At 42.6% G+C, this 20,844-nt stretch overlaps 1 protein-coding gene across 6 annotated transcripts in view; it reads right to left on the bottom strand.

The window, feature by feature from the left end:
* Positions 1 to 1,841: 1,841 nt before the first annotated feature.
* The window catches only part of esrrb (estrogen-related receptor beta), a 44,204-nt gene continuing 25,201 nt past the window's right edge, over positions 1,842 to 20,844 (bottom strand). For all 6 annotated transcript variants that reach the window (XM_068339539.1, XM_068339541.1, XM_068339538.1 and 3 more), the window contains 4 exons: positions 17,832 to 17,942; positions 17,201 to 17,362; positions 8,355 to 8,624; positions 1,842 to 5,521 (listed from right to left, as the gene is read on the bottom strand). In XM_068339539.1, the coding sequence (XP_068195640.1) occupies positions 5,277 to 5,521; positions 8,355 to 8,624; positions 17,201 to 17,362; positions 17,832 to 17,942 (788 nt within the window). In that variant the 3' untranslated portion in view covers positions 1,842 to 5,276. The remainder of the gene's footprint in view (positions 5,522 to 8,354; positions 8,625 to 17,200; positions 17,363 to 17,831; positions 17,943 to 20,844) is intronic.

The following is a 20,844-nucleotide window of genomic DNA, read 5'->3' on the forward strand; positions in this document are numbered from 1 at the left end:
GTATGTGTAGTGTGTGTGTGTGTGTGCGTGTGTGTGTGTGTGTGTGTGTGTGTGTGAGAGAGAGAGAGAGAGAGAGAGATGGTGGCCCACTCTTCATTTCTGTGCCACAAGCTCTCTTGGGCATTTGCGTGCTCCGTTTTCAACCTAAGTGTAATTTGAGCCCTGGGTTGATACAAAGTGTATGCAGCAGCTCTGTTCAAACCCAATCACTCACCCTGACGTGTAATCCTTTCCTTCACCGTCATCAACGCTGCTTTGGGAATAATGAAACACACTTAAGCAATACACAGCAGTCATACAGCTGCGAGCGTGGCCGCATCTTGATGAGATGCCTCGTAACTCTAATGAAAGGTGTTTTGACCTGTCAATGGAGGTAAATGATTGCCTTGCTACTGTATCTGTGGGAAACTTATTGACGGCAATATCTGATCCAACCGGGCGATTTGCATGAGAAATGAGGAGCACGTTGCTTTTAAAAATACAGCGCTCGGCGATCGTGCTCCACATTTTATTTGTGTGGGCTCGCAGATCTCATTTTTCCCTCACATCCTCCAGTCATGCTGTCTTGTGATGCCATTGTTTCCACGAGCAGGATTATAACAATTAATTGGTTAGGAAGACATTATTTCAAAAGGGGAAATTGGCCCTTATAATTATATAGAGAAGGGAATACTTCAACTCCCTGGAATATCAGCTTCCTGAAATAATGGTGCTGCAGCCCCTCACCACCACCACCACCACCCCCCAGTTCCACCAGTGTTGGCGTGTCTGTCTGCCTGTTTCCTGTGACGGATCCATTTTCAACAGTTCCCGGTCATGCAGCGGCTGCGCTCGATGTCATGTTGGTTGGTTGGTTGGGTGGTTGGGTGGCCTGTGTGGATCTGTGGTTGGTTTGCTTAACGCCACCCATTCCCAGTCCGCTGGGAGCGTCAATCCGCTGTCTGTTGTATCCCTTTGCTGAACTTTCCATCAGAATGAGTGAACGTTGTGAATGGGTGAATGCACTGAGCAGAGGGCAGGGTGAGAGGAAGGGCTGCTCCATCGGGTCACTGGCTAAGCAGACATACTGAATTATCTGTAAAGCAGGGGCGACTCTGGGATCAGACACTATGGAGGCTCCTCTCTCATGACTGCAAGATACCAGATACTTTTTTTTTTTTTTACCAACCTGCACAGAGGGCTGGGACAGGAAAAGTAGCTGATCACAAAACAGCACAGTTGTCCATTTTGCTTTGGATATAAAATCTCTTTGGATTTTTGTTTTATGCAGCTTTGGTACAGTTGATAGGATTCAATGCAGGAATTGTATATATTTGAACATTTATTAAAACACATCTTCAGTAATGATTCATTAGCGTAGTATATGCAGTAAATGAAGGTAAAGCAGCAGCATTCTCCTCCCCATCTGTCTGCTCTCTGACTCCTTGTATATTTATATAACTTAATTCTAATATTTGGAAGCATGACAATGGAAGAGAAGCCACTTTAATTAAAAAAGTTATTCTGATTGACCATTGTGTTGATGTGGCCAAAACCGACATTTCTCCTGGGTTAAATATGAAATTTTAAAAAAGGGGCTGTGTTAAAGTCTGTTTTTACTGCTGCCAATTCAGACTGAACTTAAACAGAACAGAGAGAAAAAATAAAATATTTTATTTCAGGGGGAGGGGAGAACAATTAAGGAAATTACAGTAATTATTAAAATGACAATATACTGTACGTCCCGAGATTAATTTCAGCGCAGCTCTGAAAACAATGTTGAATTTCTGTGAACATGATAAAGTACAAATTTGTGTAGTACTGTAATTACTTCATTAAAGGTTAAATCCTGATAAGTCTTTAGAAGTGTAGTGTTTTTTAAACTTTGTACCCATTCTAGCAACAGGATCTCATAACTATCCATTTGTTACTTCACTGAAACATATTCTGAATTAAAGATTTCCTTTATATTAAAAGCGCTAAAGAAACCCTAAATTTTGCTTTAAAAGGGCAGGGGAAAAGGTCTTAGGTCAATTATAAAACATAACATTTTAGTTATTTAATGTTAAAGATCAATCCAAATTCAAAATTTCCATCGGACTGTATTAATGTTAGCTATAATTATTGATTGCTTAAATGTGAAAAATACATTTTAAACCTAATAAATTACACCTGCTAAAGATGGAGCCTATTAGGTTCAATAGTGTGTTATGTGTAGCCATTAGCCGCCGTTAGCAGCTAGCATCTGGCTTGAAGTTCTTAACCTGAACTGATGAATGTGATGCATAAAAACAAAGTAAGTTTCAATAAAATATTTGTAGTCAGACAACAAAAGAATCACAGAGTTCAGGGAGTATTTAATTCATTGATCCTTTACCTTTTTGAAAATCAAAACGTAAAAGTTACACAGATATTGGTGACTTAACGATCAGAGATATCAATGTACACCATTGCCAAATGATATATTTCACACCATAAATACTCATTGCTCAGAAGCAGGAGATCAGTAACCTGCTTCTGACTGCAAATTATCATCAAGGGACCAATTCTGACACATTGATGCTCATAAACACATATACCTGCTTTGTGACCAAAACAAAGGTCACACCCACTGATGGCCAAGTCACGGCCAATGTGAAGCATGCTTTATCTTTACAAACAGATTCAGGAAGAATGACTGGGAAGAGGAGAATTACAAATATTTGGCAGGAGCACTGAAGGAGGACAGTTTTTGATCAAATGGCTCAGGTATATCACAGACAGCGAGGATGATGTGAATCACAGAGAGATTGACAATATGATGATGAGGTAGTAGTCAGCAGGGCGCTGCATACTTTATTTTCAATGGTATATCTGCAACCTACTGTATTGACGCTATATTTACATACTTAGACACACATGTAATGTAAGACATGTTCTCTTTTACTTAACAGAGTGCCATATTGTAGGGTAAAAAGAAAGATAGGGAGATGAGAGGATTACTATTAGTGTGAGTCTTACAGCTGTGGGCTGCTACAAAAATCTTAATTGTAAAGATTTCCTGCAAAAGTTTTCATTTATTCTGCACTTTTATTGAAACAAGCGCAAAATTATCTTAACAGCAGATCTAATCAAATGTTGTTTTTGTGATATAAAGAATATATCATTTCGAATATGTCACTTAGTAGCATACAAATTCTCCCAAATCTAAGTAAAAGCATGCTTTTAGCATGGTTTCAGTCAGAACTGGTCCCTGTTGTATTGCACAACAGTAAAATAACTCAAGTTATATCGTCACCCTCTACAGCACAGCTGGTTAACTGGACAGCAGTTAGTACATGTCGGGATGATTGCGTGCTGGAGTGGGTGGGTATACTCCATTACGCAGCCAATCAGGCTGCTGTAAAAAAAAAAAGAAGAAAAAAAAAAAGGCATGCCGGCTGCTGGATCAGTGCTATCAATGATACTGCAAGCATGGCAACAACTCTACCCTACTGCAATGTCAGGGATTGCTTTGATCACAGTATCATATTGTTGTGACAGCCCCACAATTTATTATATCACATAAAATCCTTCAGCAGTGTAAGTGTTCACCTCCAACATGTTTTCTCTCATGTGGAGACGAGTGGCGCAGCTCTGCTGGACCGGACTACAGTATTACTCATACCCAGTGTAATGGACATGTAGCTAAACGCAGCGAGGAGGGAGGGTGAGATCGCTCTCCCACCAGAGATCACACCTTGTACTGGCACACTGTTGGGTTGTTGTTACCCTTTGGAGCATGCTGACTCTTTTGTTTCTTGCATAGCTGTTCACATGTGAATACTTTGACATCCCAGAATCTCCTCCTGGCCAGTGTGTTACTTTGCACCAGCTGCTGTGTCATCAGGAGGTCAAGAAGGAGCGTTCCACGTGTCTAATGTACTCCTGGACGGAGGCCGCAGACAACAACCTCCTGCTGGGTTAAAAATAAACCCAGTGTGAAGCGCCACCATTCCTACTCTGCACCTGCCATTTACCTCTGTGTGGTTGAAGTTCTATTAATGCGGACATAGCTATTAAAAGACAGGAGGTGTCTAAAATGGTGATAGCAGATGCTGGGCACCTTGCTCTCTTTGTGTGGATGACTGCCACAGGCTTAAAGGGACCCAAAATAGATTGGTTGAAATACGGGCCTATGATTGTTTGAACATGGAATCTCCTGGACTCCTGCCACTTGGCATAAATCCTTTGATACTGTCACACCAAACACGCTGATCATCTTTCACCTATCCTCAATCAGGTCATCTATTTGCAAGCCAAGAGGCAATTTCCACCGGCTTAAGTGATGACCAAATTTGGAGTTCAATGGGTTGTAATAAAAGCTTCAACACACACTAGTGCAGGGGAGGAGTACTAGTGAGCAACAGCGATGCAGTGGTGTGTTCAACTGGTGGGACTGAGACACAAAGGCCTTCCTATCAAGAGCAGCATTTAAAAAGCACATGAAAGATAAGAGACTAAGTCTGGCTTCCCCACTGCTCCCTTTATTGCTGAGTTGCTACGGAATAAGACGACTACTTGTACCTGTCTATGCTAGAATGGTTAAAAATGGGACCAGTAGGTCTTCCAGTTTGAGACAGATCCACAGAGAACATGGCGTACTGCTCTGAAGAGGTATATCCATGTACATTTAAAATTATAAGAGTTCACATTTAAGTAACAATTTTAGTTCTTTTTTTTCCCCCAGGAGAACAAGAGCAAATAGCCACCAAGGTCACTAGACTTTGAACTGTACACTCAGTCTTCCAATAATAAATATATACATGTGTGGTCGAGTCCAAGGCAAAAAAAAAGAAAAAACTGTGAAAGAAGTGTGTTTTTATGCTTGTTGACACCCCGGTTGTCTTCAGAACAAATTCAAAGAACATGAAGTATATGAAAAAAAAAGAAACCGCTTTAGCTTGTCATCAAGATCTGGCAACTACTTATTTTGAAGATGCTGAAGGGCAGAAGAGTCCCTCTTTATATACAGCAGGACTATTGACAATTAACAGAAACCAAAAAATTATTACTGTACATAGTATTTCTTATATATTTTAAATTAATCTCCATCATTTTTATATTTATACTAATAACCAAGTTTTGAATGTGTTCTTTCTTTTTTAATTTCATGTCCTGGGTTCCAGGTGGAGGATTGTGAGGTCAGTCCCTGTTCTGCCTAGCACAGTCAGGTGGGGGCCTTCTTCTCCTGAGGACCCTCAGCATTGGTTCAAGTCACTTCCTCTTCTGCTAATACAGCCCTCCGCCGTTGACATGGCCAATCAGTCACCCTCCAATCAGACCTTTGCCTCCAGCATCTCCAGGAACAGTTTGTGCATGGGCACTTTTCCCTGCACCTTAATGCTGTAAAAGTGCTGCACTGCCTTGGTGGCCGTCTGCCGCAGCAGAGGCAAGGTCATGAGCAGCTTGCCCGCCCGTCGTGGGTCCTCCTGGTGCTGGCTGCTCTCGTAGTCCTGCAGGGCCTCGTGAAGAGCGTCCTGAAGCTTCTGGACCGCCTCCATGTCCTCTATATGCATGGAGTCTGATGGGAAGAGAAGCAGAGGAAGGAGCGTGAACGCTTTTGGCATTATAAACATTAAAAGAAGAAAAGGAACTTTTGTAGTGCGCACATTGAGAGACTGGAAATACAAAAGGAGCGACGTGAAATGGATTCTTCTAAAATCTAATCTCATGATTGATCTTCACTGTTGTCAGTAGCAGTAAAATGAGTAAAACATTTTCAGTATAACTCAAAACCCTTGTATGATAAAGAGTATATCATAAAAAAACCCATCTGCTTTATTTTATTTATCTGCTTATTTATAAACGCATTCTTCACTGAGCATTGATGTAGCCCTTGACCAACGAGATTGAAAATCAATGTTATCCTCCAGTAACAATAGCCTGACCAGCAGCCTCTCTTTACTGAGTGGGTGCACATTAAACACCTCAGTGTTCCATAGGACAGATTGTTTTTAAAGAACAAAAGAAAAAAGGGGCTCCATTAGAGAATTGGACACCATAACAAGCCTGAAATGAATACAACACTTCCTTTCAATTAATTTGCCTCCTACTCCCTTCAAGGGCTCCGTTTTACTGCCAGGTGTAACAACAAACCAGTTATCTTAATGGGCAATTCTCCTGTAAATGTTTTATGTCATTTACCCATATTTTAAAAGGTCTTGCTTGTATGTCCAGAAATAAAAAAAGAGAACTATGCATCTCTCTCTCTTTCTCAGCCAAATTTCTCCGGCCTCCCGACCCTTTTTGAGAAGTGTACTGTTTCATTCTGCCTCCTCTCCGGTGTTTCCTCCTATAAGGTTTCGCTACACTGCCACCATTTTTAACTGATCCTACTGTACATCATGTTACAGCGGTCCCCTCTCATTCTCGCCTCTATCGCCGTCTCTATCTTCCAGCCTCTCTCAGGGACGGTCAGGGTTCGCGGTTTCTCTCACTGGTTAACTGGTGTCTGACACTCTGGAGGCAGCGTGTCATTGGCTGGCTGACTCGTCTCACCTTGGCGGTGCATATTTTACCACTCGGGACAATAAAAGGCAAAACAGATTTCAGACTTCGCCCCAAATTCATTGACTGGAACAACTGTATTCCCAAGACCTTGAGACATTTCTCACCCTGACGGTTTTTCAAATCCACAGTGGTAAAATGAAGTAGGTCATTTTGTCAAGTGAATGAGGAAGAGAGGGAGGTGAGAGGAGATGGTCGGAAGAACAAAAGATTAAAAAAAACTCAGATGAGTATGTGGTTTGACATAATTAGCTCTTGTTCATTTCACGGTGGATGGGTTCACAATCTAACAAGCTGCATTTTTACAAATCAAACCAGATTTTTGTTGTATTTTTCACACCCATAAACACGTGCACATTAGAGCAGAAAACCTGGTTTGAACTGAAGGATTTAATGTTTTTGTGGCATGGGGGGAAAGAAGGGAAGAAAGAGGGATAAAGACATCTCTACAGATGGGCAGGAAAAGAGGACAGGAGAGCACAGCGTGTAATCCTTAGAGGAGGGGTAGACTTAAAAAAACAACTTTGAAGAAACAATTTCCTCGCAATCCATCAGTGAGCCCACGTCGATCCGATTGATAAACTGCTAATTACAAAATCAATCGCTATGAATTTTCACAGCTGTCAGACAGAGGGGCTCCCAGGAGAGCGATCTCCCAGAGACTTTGTTCTAACATTCAGGACACCCTCCTCCACCACCTCCCCCTCTTAGCTGCTCGACCCTCATCTCTCCTCTCACCCACACCCTGCCTCCCGACTAAAGCACTGCTGTCTAAAAGCAAAGGTCCAGCATCAGCATTTTCATTTTTCAGCCTCACACAAAACAAGGAAAGCAGCCCCGGTGACCCAGGCGTGCATTGATCAGAGCGGGACTGGCCCTGCCTTCTCAAAAGGAGCCTGTCAATAGCGGCGTGCCATCTCGGCATTGGAACAAACGAGGTCTATCACTCCCTGATACTCATTCCATTCGACTTAACACATTTTATTGACAGCCCCTGTGCTCCTAATGAAATGCTAAATTTATCTCTCGTGGCTGCTGTGGCCTGGAGCTACTGTTATGGAGATAGAGAAAGGGAGGGGGGGAGAGAGGACTGAAGAAATACCACAACATGGAAAGGCTTCAATTAAAAAAGCTCATTCCTCCATATCTCTATCTCTCACACTGGCCTTATCGTCTCTCCATCTCTCCATCTCATACTCCAAACTAAAGGTTACACTGAAAAACTCCTCAAACTCGCCCTGAAATTTCAATTCTGAAACCAGAATTGAAAGCTGGACGTCTTCCATATTATACTGCCTGCTCTGATGCCCCTGGTCAGGCTGGAGGGAATAATACACACCAAGAATGTCGAAAATTTAATCTAAAGTCTTGATTTTCTTAAATTAGGTGCGTGATTATTAAAAACCAATTTGTTGCTTCTGTAGTAAAAGAAATAAAGACATTTTTAAAACCATAGGGATTTACTTATTATTACCTTTTCTTAACTTTAATTGTACATTATTTATTTAGGAGTTATAGTTTTATTTCATTGAATACAAAAAATGATTAATTTTAAAAACAGAGTAGAAAAAATAGTATTTTAAAATATATGTAAAATGAAACGAGAATTTTGGTTAAAAGGTTTTCCAAAACAATTATAAAATTGACATTTACATAACCAATTATTTAATATGTGGGCAATTTTTTAAATGGTGGAACTTATATTACTTTAAATGATGAACTCATTTCTATTTTTCTCTAATTAAGTCTCATACATAAAACAGTTTTCATTTAAGTGCATGGACAATTTTTTAAAAAAAATTACAAATCACAACACCTGAAACACTAACACGCTGAGCACAGCTCACCTGAGTTGGCGAGAGCGATGGCCTTGAGGGTGACAAACTCCTCCTTCTCTACTTTCAGCTTCTTGCATTTGCGGACCAACTGCAGGATGGAGACGTAAAGGTCGAGCAGGCCGGTCAGTCGCGAGTGTTCCTCATCCATGATGTAGTCCTCGGCGTACACTAGCTCGTCCTCGTACGGCAGCGAGCGGAAAACAATGCTGAGGATAAGGATCTCCATCCATGCGCTCTGCAGTAAACTCATCTGATCTCCCAGAGAAAGGGAAGAGAAGCCTGGAAGGAAAGAGAGGAAGACTATATGAGGATAGTGGGGAAATAAAACATTTATATGTCTTTTTGTATTTCTATTCACATTTACTTATTTTCATTTGTTTTAAATCTTAGCCTTTTACATGATTCTCCACAAGTCTTCTTTAATTTGAGAAAATTCAAGTATTTAGATGTAAAAGAACAGACAGCAGTGAACTAAACATGATCGAGCCCTGGTAGTCCAGAGTGCATGTCATGGCACATGTCAACAAGTGGAGTTTAATTTTAAATGCACAGTGGAAGGTCTTCTTTGAAGTGGGCTTTACTGTAAGTGAGGACAGTAAATAGGTGCAAAGGTCCAGGATACACAAAGCTGTGTGGTTACCTCATGTATCCTGTCATACTTCTATTGGGGTGAGGGGGATTAGCACTGAGACACATTCTCATTGGAGGGGTTGAGGACGTGACATGCACAATGCTGCTGGAGGAGGTGTTGAAGACAAGCACATGACCAAGCGCAGATAGACAACACTGTCAACCATGAACCAGGAAAACAAAAGCAGACATTCATGAACTTGCGACACCTAAATGTGTGCACAAAAATGAGCACACACACAAACAGGACGGGGGTCACGTGGTTCAAGTCTAGCCTGACGACCCGCTTTAACTCCAGCAGCTGGATGAGCTGATGAGCTCTGGAACGTCACGTTGCTGCCACCTCTCCCCTCGGCGCGTCTACATATGCTCTGCACAGAACATTAAATAAAACAAACCGATAGATCCCCGAAAAGATGAGCTGTGAGAAACTCAAACACACTAAAGACTGCAAAGGCAAAAAAAAAAAGTGAACGGAGGAGAGTGAAGAGCAGACACCCATCTCCTCTCCAGCACCCCCTCACAGACAAACACGCTCATTTCTCCTTCATCTCCCACCCTCCTCTTCCTCCTCCTGCCGCACACTGCGTCTGCTGGCAGCCATCCTGACATCATATTAGGCTCTTCAGCTCCGCCCTTAAAAGTTTGCTGTTGCTACTGTGTGATTAAAAGGCAACAGATTACAGTATTGATTGGGGCCACACCTATGCCTAACATTTTCTCTTAAATGTAAATGCTATCATTGGGGTGCAGCAGCCACCAACCTGATGTTTATCTCCTCCTACTGGAACACTATGAACACACGCACACACACACACGTTTACGCACATACACACCAACACACACAAGTATGAGGAACAAGAGACATCACGAGGAGCTGTGAGAGAAAGTGAAAAAGAAACAGGATGGAGGGAGAGAGGCAGAGGGAAAAAGAGAGAGTAGTACCTGAGTGTTCAATTTCCCTTATCGTGGTGATGACCACTGCAGGGGAAGAACTGGAGAATACATTAATTAACAGATTGTGATCAGAATGTGAGGGCCTTCACATTTTGAAGGGGAATCAATAGCCAGTAGAATAGAGTGCTAACAGAAAGGTGCTGGTGCCCGGCTGGACCGGTCAGAGGTCTGAAGAGCTCAAATTAGACCCAACAAAGCAAACTGCCAAAAGCACTCCAAACACTTGACTATTATCAGTGGAGGCAATAAGCCATATTTTGTAAAGGCTTGTGCCATTACACATATCCAGAGTGCATCTTAAAATCTTTCTTGTGTTATTTCCTTGTCTGCATACGTGGCCATTATGTTGGACAGACCGTGGACGCACTCTTGATTGCCACATCAGGTTGGCATCACAATCACAGGAAAGGCTTTGTCTAGCCTTTTAATGCCAAGAAGGACTGAAGCGGAAATAAAGCGCTGCTCCCAATGTGACAGCTTGTGTGAAGGCCTTTTTCCAGGCTTGTTGGAGAGGTTTTAGAGTTTTGATACAACAGACGCCTCTCAGCCATAAGCACACATGCAACCCAGCAGCCTACAATTACCTTTGACGCTAAAAGTCCTTGAATTTAATCCAGTGCTGTGAGATGGAGAGGTGATGTTTTCCCCCTGCTCCATCCCTTCTCTTCAGGGCCTAAATTATCACTCCAAATGGGATCTTGTGTCGTTGCCTCGTCTTTTCCACTCAATTTAATCGAGTAATGAAGTGACTTCCCGACTCCGCAGGTCACGCAGCGCTCTGGCCACCGCACTCTGAAGGTGGCCCGGTTAAGAGCCGTCGGAGTGGGTGATTTCCTCTAATGAAATATCAATATTTACATCTTCATTTCCAGCCCACTGCCTTGGCGGGGTTTGACCAAACATGACACAATATTGACCAAATCAGAGAGCATTGTCTACATGCTTGAAGAGCTTTTCTACTGATGGTGCACCGACGAAAATTTCTGTGTGAAGGTCTTAGTGCCAGAAACACTGACATAATAACAATGCAGTTTTTGCTTTGGTTGCTTTGAGTTAAGCACTCTGAAAAAAATAAATCTTACGGGATTTTCAGCTTTCATTTAAATTTTGTTTTTAATTTTTTGAAAAAAAAAAAATTCTTGTGCAATGGCTCAGCTCCTGGTAAAAACCTGACTGCTGAGATAATCTCTTGATTATCCTGGGGGCATAAAAAAGTTACAACATATAACTTAACTTCAATGTAAAATCCGTTCTGTATAGATGGAGGCATAAAAGTATTGGTGACGAGGAAATAAAGCAGCTCAGTGGCCGTTGAATTCATCAGTCTCCCATCATTCATAGCTCAAAGGGTGAAAACAAAACCATCTAAACACCAACATCAAAAACCAAAACCATCATCTCTCATGTTATCTGCCCAAAAGCCCTCGGCTGTGGGCAGGAGGGGGCAGCCCGAACCCACAGACGGCTGCTTCAAACCGATTGCAGGGATTAATCAGACCACCGTTTCATCAGCTGAAGCACAGGACAGCCCAAAATGAAATGCTGAAGATTTTTGTTGAGCTGGAGTTCATATTCTATTAATTTATTATTGTTTCCCTCTCCCTGAGGGCCATTAGCGCGGGTAATAAAAAGAGATGTAATTACGAGGCACAGCGGACCCCTCCAGCTGCAGCCCCCTCGTAACTCACCCTCAATCAGACAACACAGCCGACAGAGGGAGGGGGGGGCGGGCAGCAAGACAGAGGGAGAGAAATGGAGGATAAAAAAGAGGATAAGATATAGGGAAGCGAGGAGTGATAAGGAGGACAGAAAGGGAGCAGAGGCAGTGAGCGAAAAGGGAGCAGAGCATGAGGAGAAGAGGAGGAGGGAGATGGAAAGAGGAAAGCGAGTAATTCTGGCTGGACAGGGGCTGATCTATCATGGCTAGATATCAGAAGGACAAGCAGACCCTGAAGACTTCTGCCCAGCGGCAAACTCACCTCAGTCAAGTCAAGTACTCTCCGGGCTCCAGTTGGAGTAAAACTGCCCCTAACAGGGCCCCAGGGGTTAAGTACTTCTTTCCTTTCTTTTTGTTTTTTTTTTATTTTTACCTAAATCTGACATGAATGATCAGTCTCCTTTAAGCTCATTCTCTATCAAAGCTTTTTTTTTATATTAGATGGCAGTTTAAAAAAAAGGACAAGAAGAACATTTTGGTGCCTCTGATTTGCATAGAATCTTTTGAGCTAACAGCAACACCCTAAGATATGAGATGAATGACCAACACGGGACAGCTTCCCAATAGTGTGTGTGTGTGTGTGTGTGTGTGTGTGTGTGTGTGTGTGTGTGTGTGTGTGTGTGTGTGTGTGTGTGTGTGCGTGTGTGTGTGTGCACCCGTGTGCGCGCAGCTGCCGACGATGATTCTTCCTGAATTTACATGACAGCATCAGGATGACCCAATCAATAGCAGCTTGATAATAAATTGCTGTGCTTGACATAAATAACTGGCCTGAAGTCCAGCGACATGCACAACATAAACAGCTCAGTTTTCTGCAAGCTTTCCCCAGACACTGACTCGATGACACAATGACTGTTTTTGTATTGGACTATATCCTGTCAACACAAAGTAGCCCGACAGTGAAAAAGAGGTTAGCAACTGAAAATTAATATTGTTTTTTTTCCCTCCCAACTCTGGGCACTGACTTTCAGGAGAGCCAGCTATCTCCTCCTTTCGACATGATAACCGCTCCATTATCCCTGGTAAGTAGCTGGGTAATGGGTGATTTGACCCACAGCCTGTGAACGTTATGAGGTTGGAGAACGTTAAATACAGTAATCCCCTTGTTTTAATCTGCACCCCATGACCTCATGACCCTAACGTAGGAGTCTTTAGATCTCCTCTGGGTCCCACTGTCAAATACTTATGTTGCATATATCAGTATAGCCCAAAAGACCAGGACGAATCAGGCTTTAATCATTGCCGTAATTACACATAATTTATCTCTGCTGCCATCAAGCAACATTGCTTAATGAGGGATGGCGCTTTGCTGACGATCACTTAAAGGCACATCAGCATTTAAGAATTCCTGCAGAACATGCTCCGTTAAATAGAATGCAAAATCTCACACTGATACTACTACATCAGACACTTGATCTTATACATATTCAGTTTAGCGATAATTGCGCATGCATAATTACGATGCTGGACGTACCTGCTCAAGTGTGACAGTAATGCAACAAAAGCCCTCCCCACCATGTCTGGGAGATGTACCTTTTCTGTCCTTGCATCCTCCTGACTGCTTGACTGCCACCAAAATACACCCCCATCTCAATCACCATGCAGCTTCTTCCCACTCCCCTGACCAGTTTCAGGCCTCAGCATCCACCTGATTGCTCAATCTATCTTTATCTCCCGTGTTGAAGCCTACGTCAGAAGGTAAATTGAATATACTAAGAGCTGTCTATTGGTGTGTATATTTAATAAAGTGCACTGATGAGGTGCTGATTTATTGCCGGGCAGTATTCACACTCTATTACAAGGAGATTACGCAGCTTGAGTGGGATCAGGCTGGCAACACAGTAAGTAGATTTCACAATTTAATGGCAAAGAGAAAACAGGAGCCCAGAGGGGGCTGGAGGAGGGTGGGCTGACGTGTAGTAGGGAGGGTGATTATGCTGGAGGGTTGAGCTGACACAAACACGACAACATACAAGAGGCGTGATCTCTTTTAACATCGCTGCCTCCATGTTAACAACTAACACGCCAGGCGGTTGTCTGTCAAATGCAGAGCTGATGAGCTGGAATCCAATAAAGCACAGATGATGAATATTCCCAAAACACCAGTAATGACTAGAACAATGCAAACAAGACGATTTCGTCAGATTAATCTGGTCTGAATCTAATACTGAAAAATGTAATTACGCGCAAGAAGGGCATTTGTTTTTTTAAAGTAAAAAAAACTGGAATCAATTTAAGACACATGTTCTGCATGCTGCTTACATATTTTATATTCTAGTGGTGACATGCCAGAGCAAAAATATGTTTTATTGTGTGCAGAGCAGCAGCAGCAGCAGCAGAGAGTCAATGTTTGCTTGGCCCCTTACCCTCGGGAGAATTCCCAACTGAAAAGATTCTAGTAGCTGAGATGGAAGCAGACAAACACCACCACCTCTTGTATAAGCAGCATGTATGGCTTTTTACATATGGATAAATGACATTCCCACTGCAGGTGGGAAAGGATCAGGGTGGCATGAGGCCACAGGGGTTGAACTGGCTTCCTGTTGCTCCTGCAGAAAGCAGCAATGTCAAAGTGGTAAACAGGTTTGGAGTGTTCTGAAGCTGTCAGTGTACAAAGTTCTTCCATAAAGAACAGAGTAAAATGTAGCTTTATGGAATGAAAAGAGGCCAGAGGGGTAGACAGTGGACCGCTATGTGTGTCAAAGGCTGTTAGCACCTTAGGAGCAACAAGCCATCTGTCAGCGTGCCCTGAACTCTACTCCTAATGACCCTAACAACCTCAGGCAACAACCCTGTTAGACTCGGCTTCATAGTGCTATTTGGAGTAGTGACACAAGCGTCCAAAAGATTCTCAGCTATCAATGAATTAAATGAAAATCATAATGAGAGAAAGGCTACATTTTGGTAACAGCAGAACTGTAAAAAGGTTTTTGATCTAATGTGATGTAAACTTTCAATGTTTATCCAATTAAATCATGGTAACGTGCAAAATTGTGGCAAAACCGGACCCCACTTCCTGTATGTAAATTGACCTTACATAGTGTGCATAATGCCAAAGTAGACATTGGGCCCTGACAGGCAAAGACCCCACCTATGCTAGTAATAGAGCTCTGATATCATCCAGGCGTGCTCCATATTACAACTCGATAGGGCCGCTCCTCTCCACATTATGCCGCTCTTGAAATGCATATCCAAATGTTCGCTGAGAACAGTGGAAATTAAAAATCAATTGAGAGAAAGTAAGTGCCAATTTGCATGACATTTAAATTGTTAAATTTGGACTTTACTTATTAGCCCATCTGTCAATGGCCTAATCAATGTAGTCTACTTCATAATGAACTGTTAATCTTTTTAATTCCAGTGCCTAAGGCTGCAAAAATCTATCAGGATACAATCAGCAGTTTTTTTCATCTTATGGAAGAATGGAGAAATATTGTAGGAACTGAGCACAGTAGGCCACCCTGGGGTAGTTGTTGCATGGAGTCTCGCTCAACCAGTGAACTGTCTCTGATCAAGTTCAGCCGTGTACAACTCAATTATGCAGCCATTTCATGGCCAGAGGACATCTACTGTCCTAATACAGACACCACCATAGGGACAGACACAAACCGACCACTCATCTTAAGCAGAAGTCTTTATCCAAATTGTCCTTTTAATCGAAAAGCAATTAATATGATATTTAGAATACCAGTTAAATAAAAGGCCAAACGTAAACCAAAGCAGTCTGCAGAAGTATATCATGATAATCTGCTTAGAATCATTTTACAGGTGCAGCATATTGTTGAGTGCATCAGTTCAGTTCCAGGTACTGGCTCTAAGGCTGGCGAGCTTACTGCCGCAGGTTTTGGGTTAGTTGATCATTATAGACATATTTGGAATGATGAATCCTCTGTAGCAATCAGAGGTGCAAATCCCATTAACATTATGAAACTATGTGCGGTACAATGTGCGTTAATGTAATCTGATTATTAGGGCTTCGACAATATGACACACAAAATCTGATTAGGAGTGTACGAACATTGAAATGACTCAAGGATATAAAGCCTTTAAAATGACTGCATATTGAAAGTTGAATGATAAGAATAATTCAGTACCATAACTATTTACTTCCGGTTACTCAGGTGCTTCAGATAACCTGTGAAATATTATTTAGTAATAGTATTTTTTAATACAAGACAAAAGAGGGTGACAGACACTCCATTTCCTGCATGCATGTGAATCTCAATGATTCTACATTGGTAGTCTATACTCATCTGCCAGGAGAAGGTATTTAATTTTTGTGTTGCATGCCTGTAACAGTGCTCTAATTTTTGTGTCACAACGATGAGTGTGTGTTTTCAGGTCAGTTGTGATGTAGTCCTGACTAAGCTCCTTGTTAAACTATCAGTTTGCTGACCATGCAGTGCTTGCGTGGAGTGATCCAAACAGTTTAAGGCCTGGGCTGAAAGTATATCTATCTCTAATCTCATTACTATCAGATCTGTACCTGATTAATACCTCGCCTTCTGAGAAGAGCTCTAATACTTAATTCAGTACAATATGCACCTGCCTAGGTCAGGTGGAGTGCACCTAGCACTACTGAAAATGAATACACCTTTTGCAAACATGCGTTAGGAAGGATATCTTCTGAATTAAATTATATGATGCAAATGCATATGGTCATATAGATTTATGTGTGTATGTATCAGTACTATAATGATGCTGCGCATTTGCTGCATGCTGACATCTCTGTGCCTGTCAAAGTTATGCTGATGAGAATAAGAGGTTACAGAGGTGCCGCTGAAGGGACACGACCATTTAGTTTGTCTGGCCCTCTGTGCCTTCAGCACTGTAATGTTTAGTTATGAGAGGTCAAGGTCAAGATCAAAAAGAATCTGCCTCGGTTGCAAAAAAAGCAGCTAAAGAATGTGTTCTCTGTCAAAATCAGAGGAAAACTCTTGAAGGAAGCAAAATCTCTGCTGACGTGAGATGCTGTATCCTTAATTCAACAGCATCTTATAACCTAACACCTCGTCTATCAAAATGCCTGTGGGGCAAGGAAGAAACATGATTATGCCCATAAATAATTCAATGCATGTGTGCTTGTGCTTGCTGAGTGCATACATGTGTGTGTTTATGTGTAAAATGATGGCTTTGGGCAGTGCCTTAACTTTGTTACAAATCTTGGTGGTTAAAAAATAAAGTACATTTGCACTAGGTTTCTGCCTCTCTCTCTATTTTAATGCAGGGTTTTTAGATGCCACCTTGCACCCTTGCATCCTCTACACTCATTGAGGAGTCTGAGGTGTGAAAAATATCTATTTTTATATGTATTATTGTTAAGTTTTAGAACTCTCCTCTGAAAAAAGTCAAATGAACTTGTTTCGCTTCTCATCCAAGCAGCTCCTTCAGTTCTGAACAGCTGGTAGGGACTTCAGATATTTAATCTGGGGGGAGTAGTTGAATCACTTGTATTCTTAGAGACTTTGTGTGTGACAAAAATATTGGACTTAAAATGACAGAGCAAACAGGTTCAACAACTAAAAGATAGTAAAAATAATTGGTTTTATACCTGGGATGTGCTTGGCCCAACCAATGATGACGACCAGCTCGCGGTCAGCCAGGTCGCACAGCGTGGTCAGAGCCTTGATATCGCTCTCTGGCATGGTGGGGTCAGGCATGGCATAGATCTTCTCTGGCTCCGCCACCAGAAGATGAGACACTATCTTTGTGACTGAGGATGGAAGCGAGGTGTGTCAAAGCAAAGCAAAGGTCAAAGGTCATTTCACTACAAAACTCAGAGTCACAAAGATGCATAGCACCGATAAAGATTGTTGAAATAGTGTCAAAAGGTAGACTGATGGTCTGGCTTTCACAGTCAGATTCCTCTTTGTCATTATGCAGATAATGGATGTATGGGCAAAATGAAGGCAGTGAAAGCTTTTATCCAGACGCATGCAAGTGGAACAAATCTAAAAGTGAAAATGGGACTGAATTTGTGCTGTTTCCTGCTCATAGACTTGTTACATTCCCACTCTGACTGGAAAAACACTAACACTATATTTATGAACAATGAACTCTCAACTGTCCTAACATTGAGGAGACAGTGTCACCAGTTCTACTAGTTCTACCTGTGTGTTGGCCTGCCAGAGGAAGGGCGGTGGTGGAGGGAGACAATGGATTAATGACGGGGCAGTACTCACGAGGCTTTTTAGTGGGAGGGGGCAGCGTCAAGCCCAGGTAAGGGTTGTTTTCTGAGTCCAACCTCCGCTTGTACTTCTGTCTGCCCCCACGCACACGGTCCAGACGAACCCCTGGGTTAGAAACGACAGGAGGGACATGACATGGGGGGGATGACTCCTTCCAAAAGCGTGTCAAACAAACCAATAATATTACTAAAATAACATAAAATAAATCCTCCACCTGTCAGACTGGAGCAAAAATGTGGGACAAGGACCTAAATTACACCCTATAACAGATTGCGAGTGAAAGGAGTACTGGTTCTTTCTCATATTTAAGCATGTTAAAAGGCTGCAGAGTGGGATGATTGTGTGTCTGCATGTGTGCATTCCTGTGTGTCAGAGGAAGGCTGCCTTCCCATATGTGGTCCATGCCGGCTGGTCTACTGTGACACAGCTGAGCCCAGAGCAGGTCTAAACATATGAATATTTAACGCAGGGTCAATGATCTCACAGACTGGCCTCTAATTATTTAGCTTTTGGGGTGAGGCAGACTGCATACTGATTAGCTGCTGACTACATGCCTCTCTGCTTGTGTGCAAGCTCAGGTGTGTGCTCTCTGGTATCGCAAAAAATAAACTTGAGCAGCATACAAGCAAAGACACAGTCCCACACACACTGCACAAAACATCCAGTGTCATACTGCAGATAGATAACTGGGTATTGCTTTCCCATAAAAGACCCTTATTTCTCCCCTCTTTCACTGGAGTAACTGAGGTCTTATCACCCCCAGCCACAACTAGGGGGCCAGGTTGCACACTGATACTGTAAATGTCAAGCTGGCCTCATCGTAACATAAGTTATTTATTATCTCATTATTTGATAAGAATGTCTCCATTCGGATGTCTTTTCTATTGTATTAATTTCAACATAGTTATAATGTGTCATGTTTGCACTTCTATTTATTTGATACCTTCAGGCATGTATTTGGTAGTTTAATGCAATTGTATGCAAGCATTTATACCCTGCATTTTTATCCGGCTCAGGGCTTTGCTGCAGCAGCACAGCCTCAATATCCCTGATATCTTAATCCTTTCAAGAGGTAGAATCCCTTCAATTTACCTTGTATGCCTAATGTAACCCACAAAACAAATTTAACACTAAAAGGCTGAAGAGAAAAGGCTCAATGAAATGCTTGCGGTGGAGGAGGAGTTAATTTGTCAGCTGCTTGTGTCCTCTGGGCGAATAACACCCACAGCCAGAGCACTTCCTTGATGATTTCATCACTTTATAACAGGGAGGACAGTGTCAAACCTGGACATTGCGTAGCCACTGCAAATGAGCCTAATACAATTTGCCTGTCAGCAGGTGCTCTTGAAGGGGATGAGTTTGGATATATCCCATGCATGGAGATTGGAGGTCAGTAAACAGTGAGGGAAGCAAAATCATATGGTGTAAGATGGAAGCAGTAAACTTTACCATTGTGTGACTGTGGGACAGAGATTTCTACTACTTATATAAATTATTTGATTCCCAAGAAACACAAATCTGATTAGGACTGTCTTTCAATTTCCTGACACTGACAACCTACTAACCTAATTACCCTCTATTCCCAACAGAGGCCTATCCTTCCCAGAAAGCACCAGGGAATGATCTGATGGCAACTACCTGTACTACTACTACACACGCACACACACGCACGCACGCACGCACGCACGCACACACACACACACACACACACACACACACACAATTTTTATGTGTAACATACAGAGAAAGATTTAAAGACTTTTCCATCGACTTGCTACTTAAATGCTTGAAAACTTCTTCCTAATGCACCTGAGATGTTACCATTGATACTGTAGGGATGGAAAATTCTTCTCATTGTCAAACATGACGTCACCCCTTTCTACAATTTCTTCCGACTCTCCTGATGAGCTCTGATGCCGCCAGGCAGCTGCATTGCTGCTCTTCTTGATCCCTTTTGCCGGAGAGTTGTATGACTGTGTAAAGCCAGTGGTGAAGGTAGATGGGTGCCTCTTTTAATTAGAACAGTCCTGCTAATAATTAACAGATGCTGACAGGAATTAAAGCATGGCACTAACCTGTCTCATTTTAGTGCCCAACAGGGCCAAATATAGGCATAGAGGAAGAGAGAGTGATTAAGAGCAGCTACACAGATTCATTCACTCATGCCCTCGGGCACTATGGCCAGGCCTTAATAGGGTCCTTTGTGAGGTTCATATATCCCTTTGGCGGCACCTGGAGCTTTAGGTGGACTGACTCTGATTGGTTTGTTGCGCTCAGTCCAAAGTAAATAGTAGGTGTGTTATAAATGTGTGAAGAGAGTTGAGTAGCACCTCATCCAAAGTCATCTCATCGTTTTATGGCCCACTACACAGAGCAGCGAGGGTAATGGGTGAGCTCGGGTGTCAGCGCTTCAAAGCAGGGTGCAAGGGGAAAGGGCTTTTGGCCAAGGCGGTTGGCATTTGTGCACGGATTAGCACAGGCCTCGGAGTGGGGGTTGGGGCCAGCTGACCTAGGGCTCTTCTTTCTCTCCAAAAACAATAATAATCCCCTTCAGAGCACACTCCTACAAAAGGGCCTGTCTTCACTCACTTTGTGTGGCCGACCATGTTAGGGGCCCTTATTTTGAGTCCCTCACCTGTTCGGGGTGTCTCTCCCTGGGGAAAGTGTCAGGATGTCTGGGATGGTTGGCAATGCCAAGGGGAGCTTAGGCAGTCCCTATTTTGGCTGGGAAAACTCAGAAGGCCACATGGCAAGGCATGGTGAACCTTGCCTTTCAAGGAAGCCGCACTGCTAAACTGCCATCAGCACTATTTCAAATGGCCATTTTGCCAGCTTTGCATACTTGTAAGTGTGTTGCAGAGTTTTTCATCACAAGTGGTGATGAGCCAGTGTAACGGAAAAATTGTCACACACTGCCCTCCCACCCCATCTGCTGACCCCAGGAGCTGAAATAGTGACAGTCTTGTCACACAGTCCATTTACAGGTTAGCTACACAATCCATTGTAA

This window comes from Antennarius striatus, chromosome 17 (genome assembly GCF_040054535.1).
Source record: "Antennarius striatus isolate MH-2024 chromosome 17, ASM4005453v1, whole genome shotgun sequence".
Lineage (NCBI taxonomy): Eukaryota > Metazoa > Chordata > Actinopteri > Lophiiformes > Antennariidae > Antennarius > Antennarius striatus.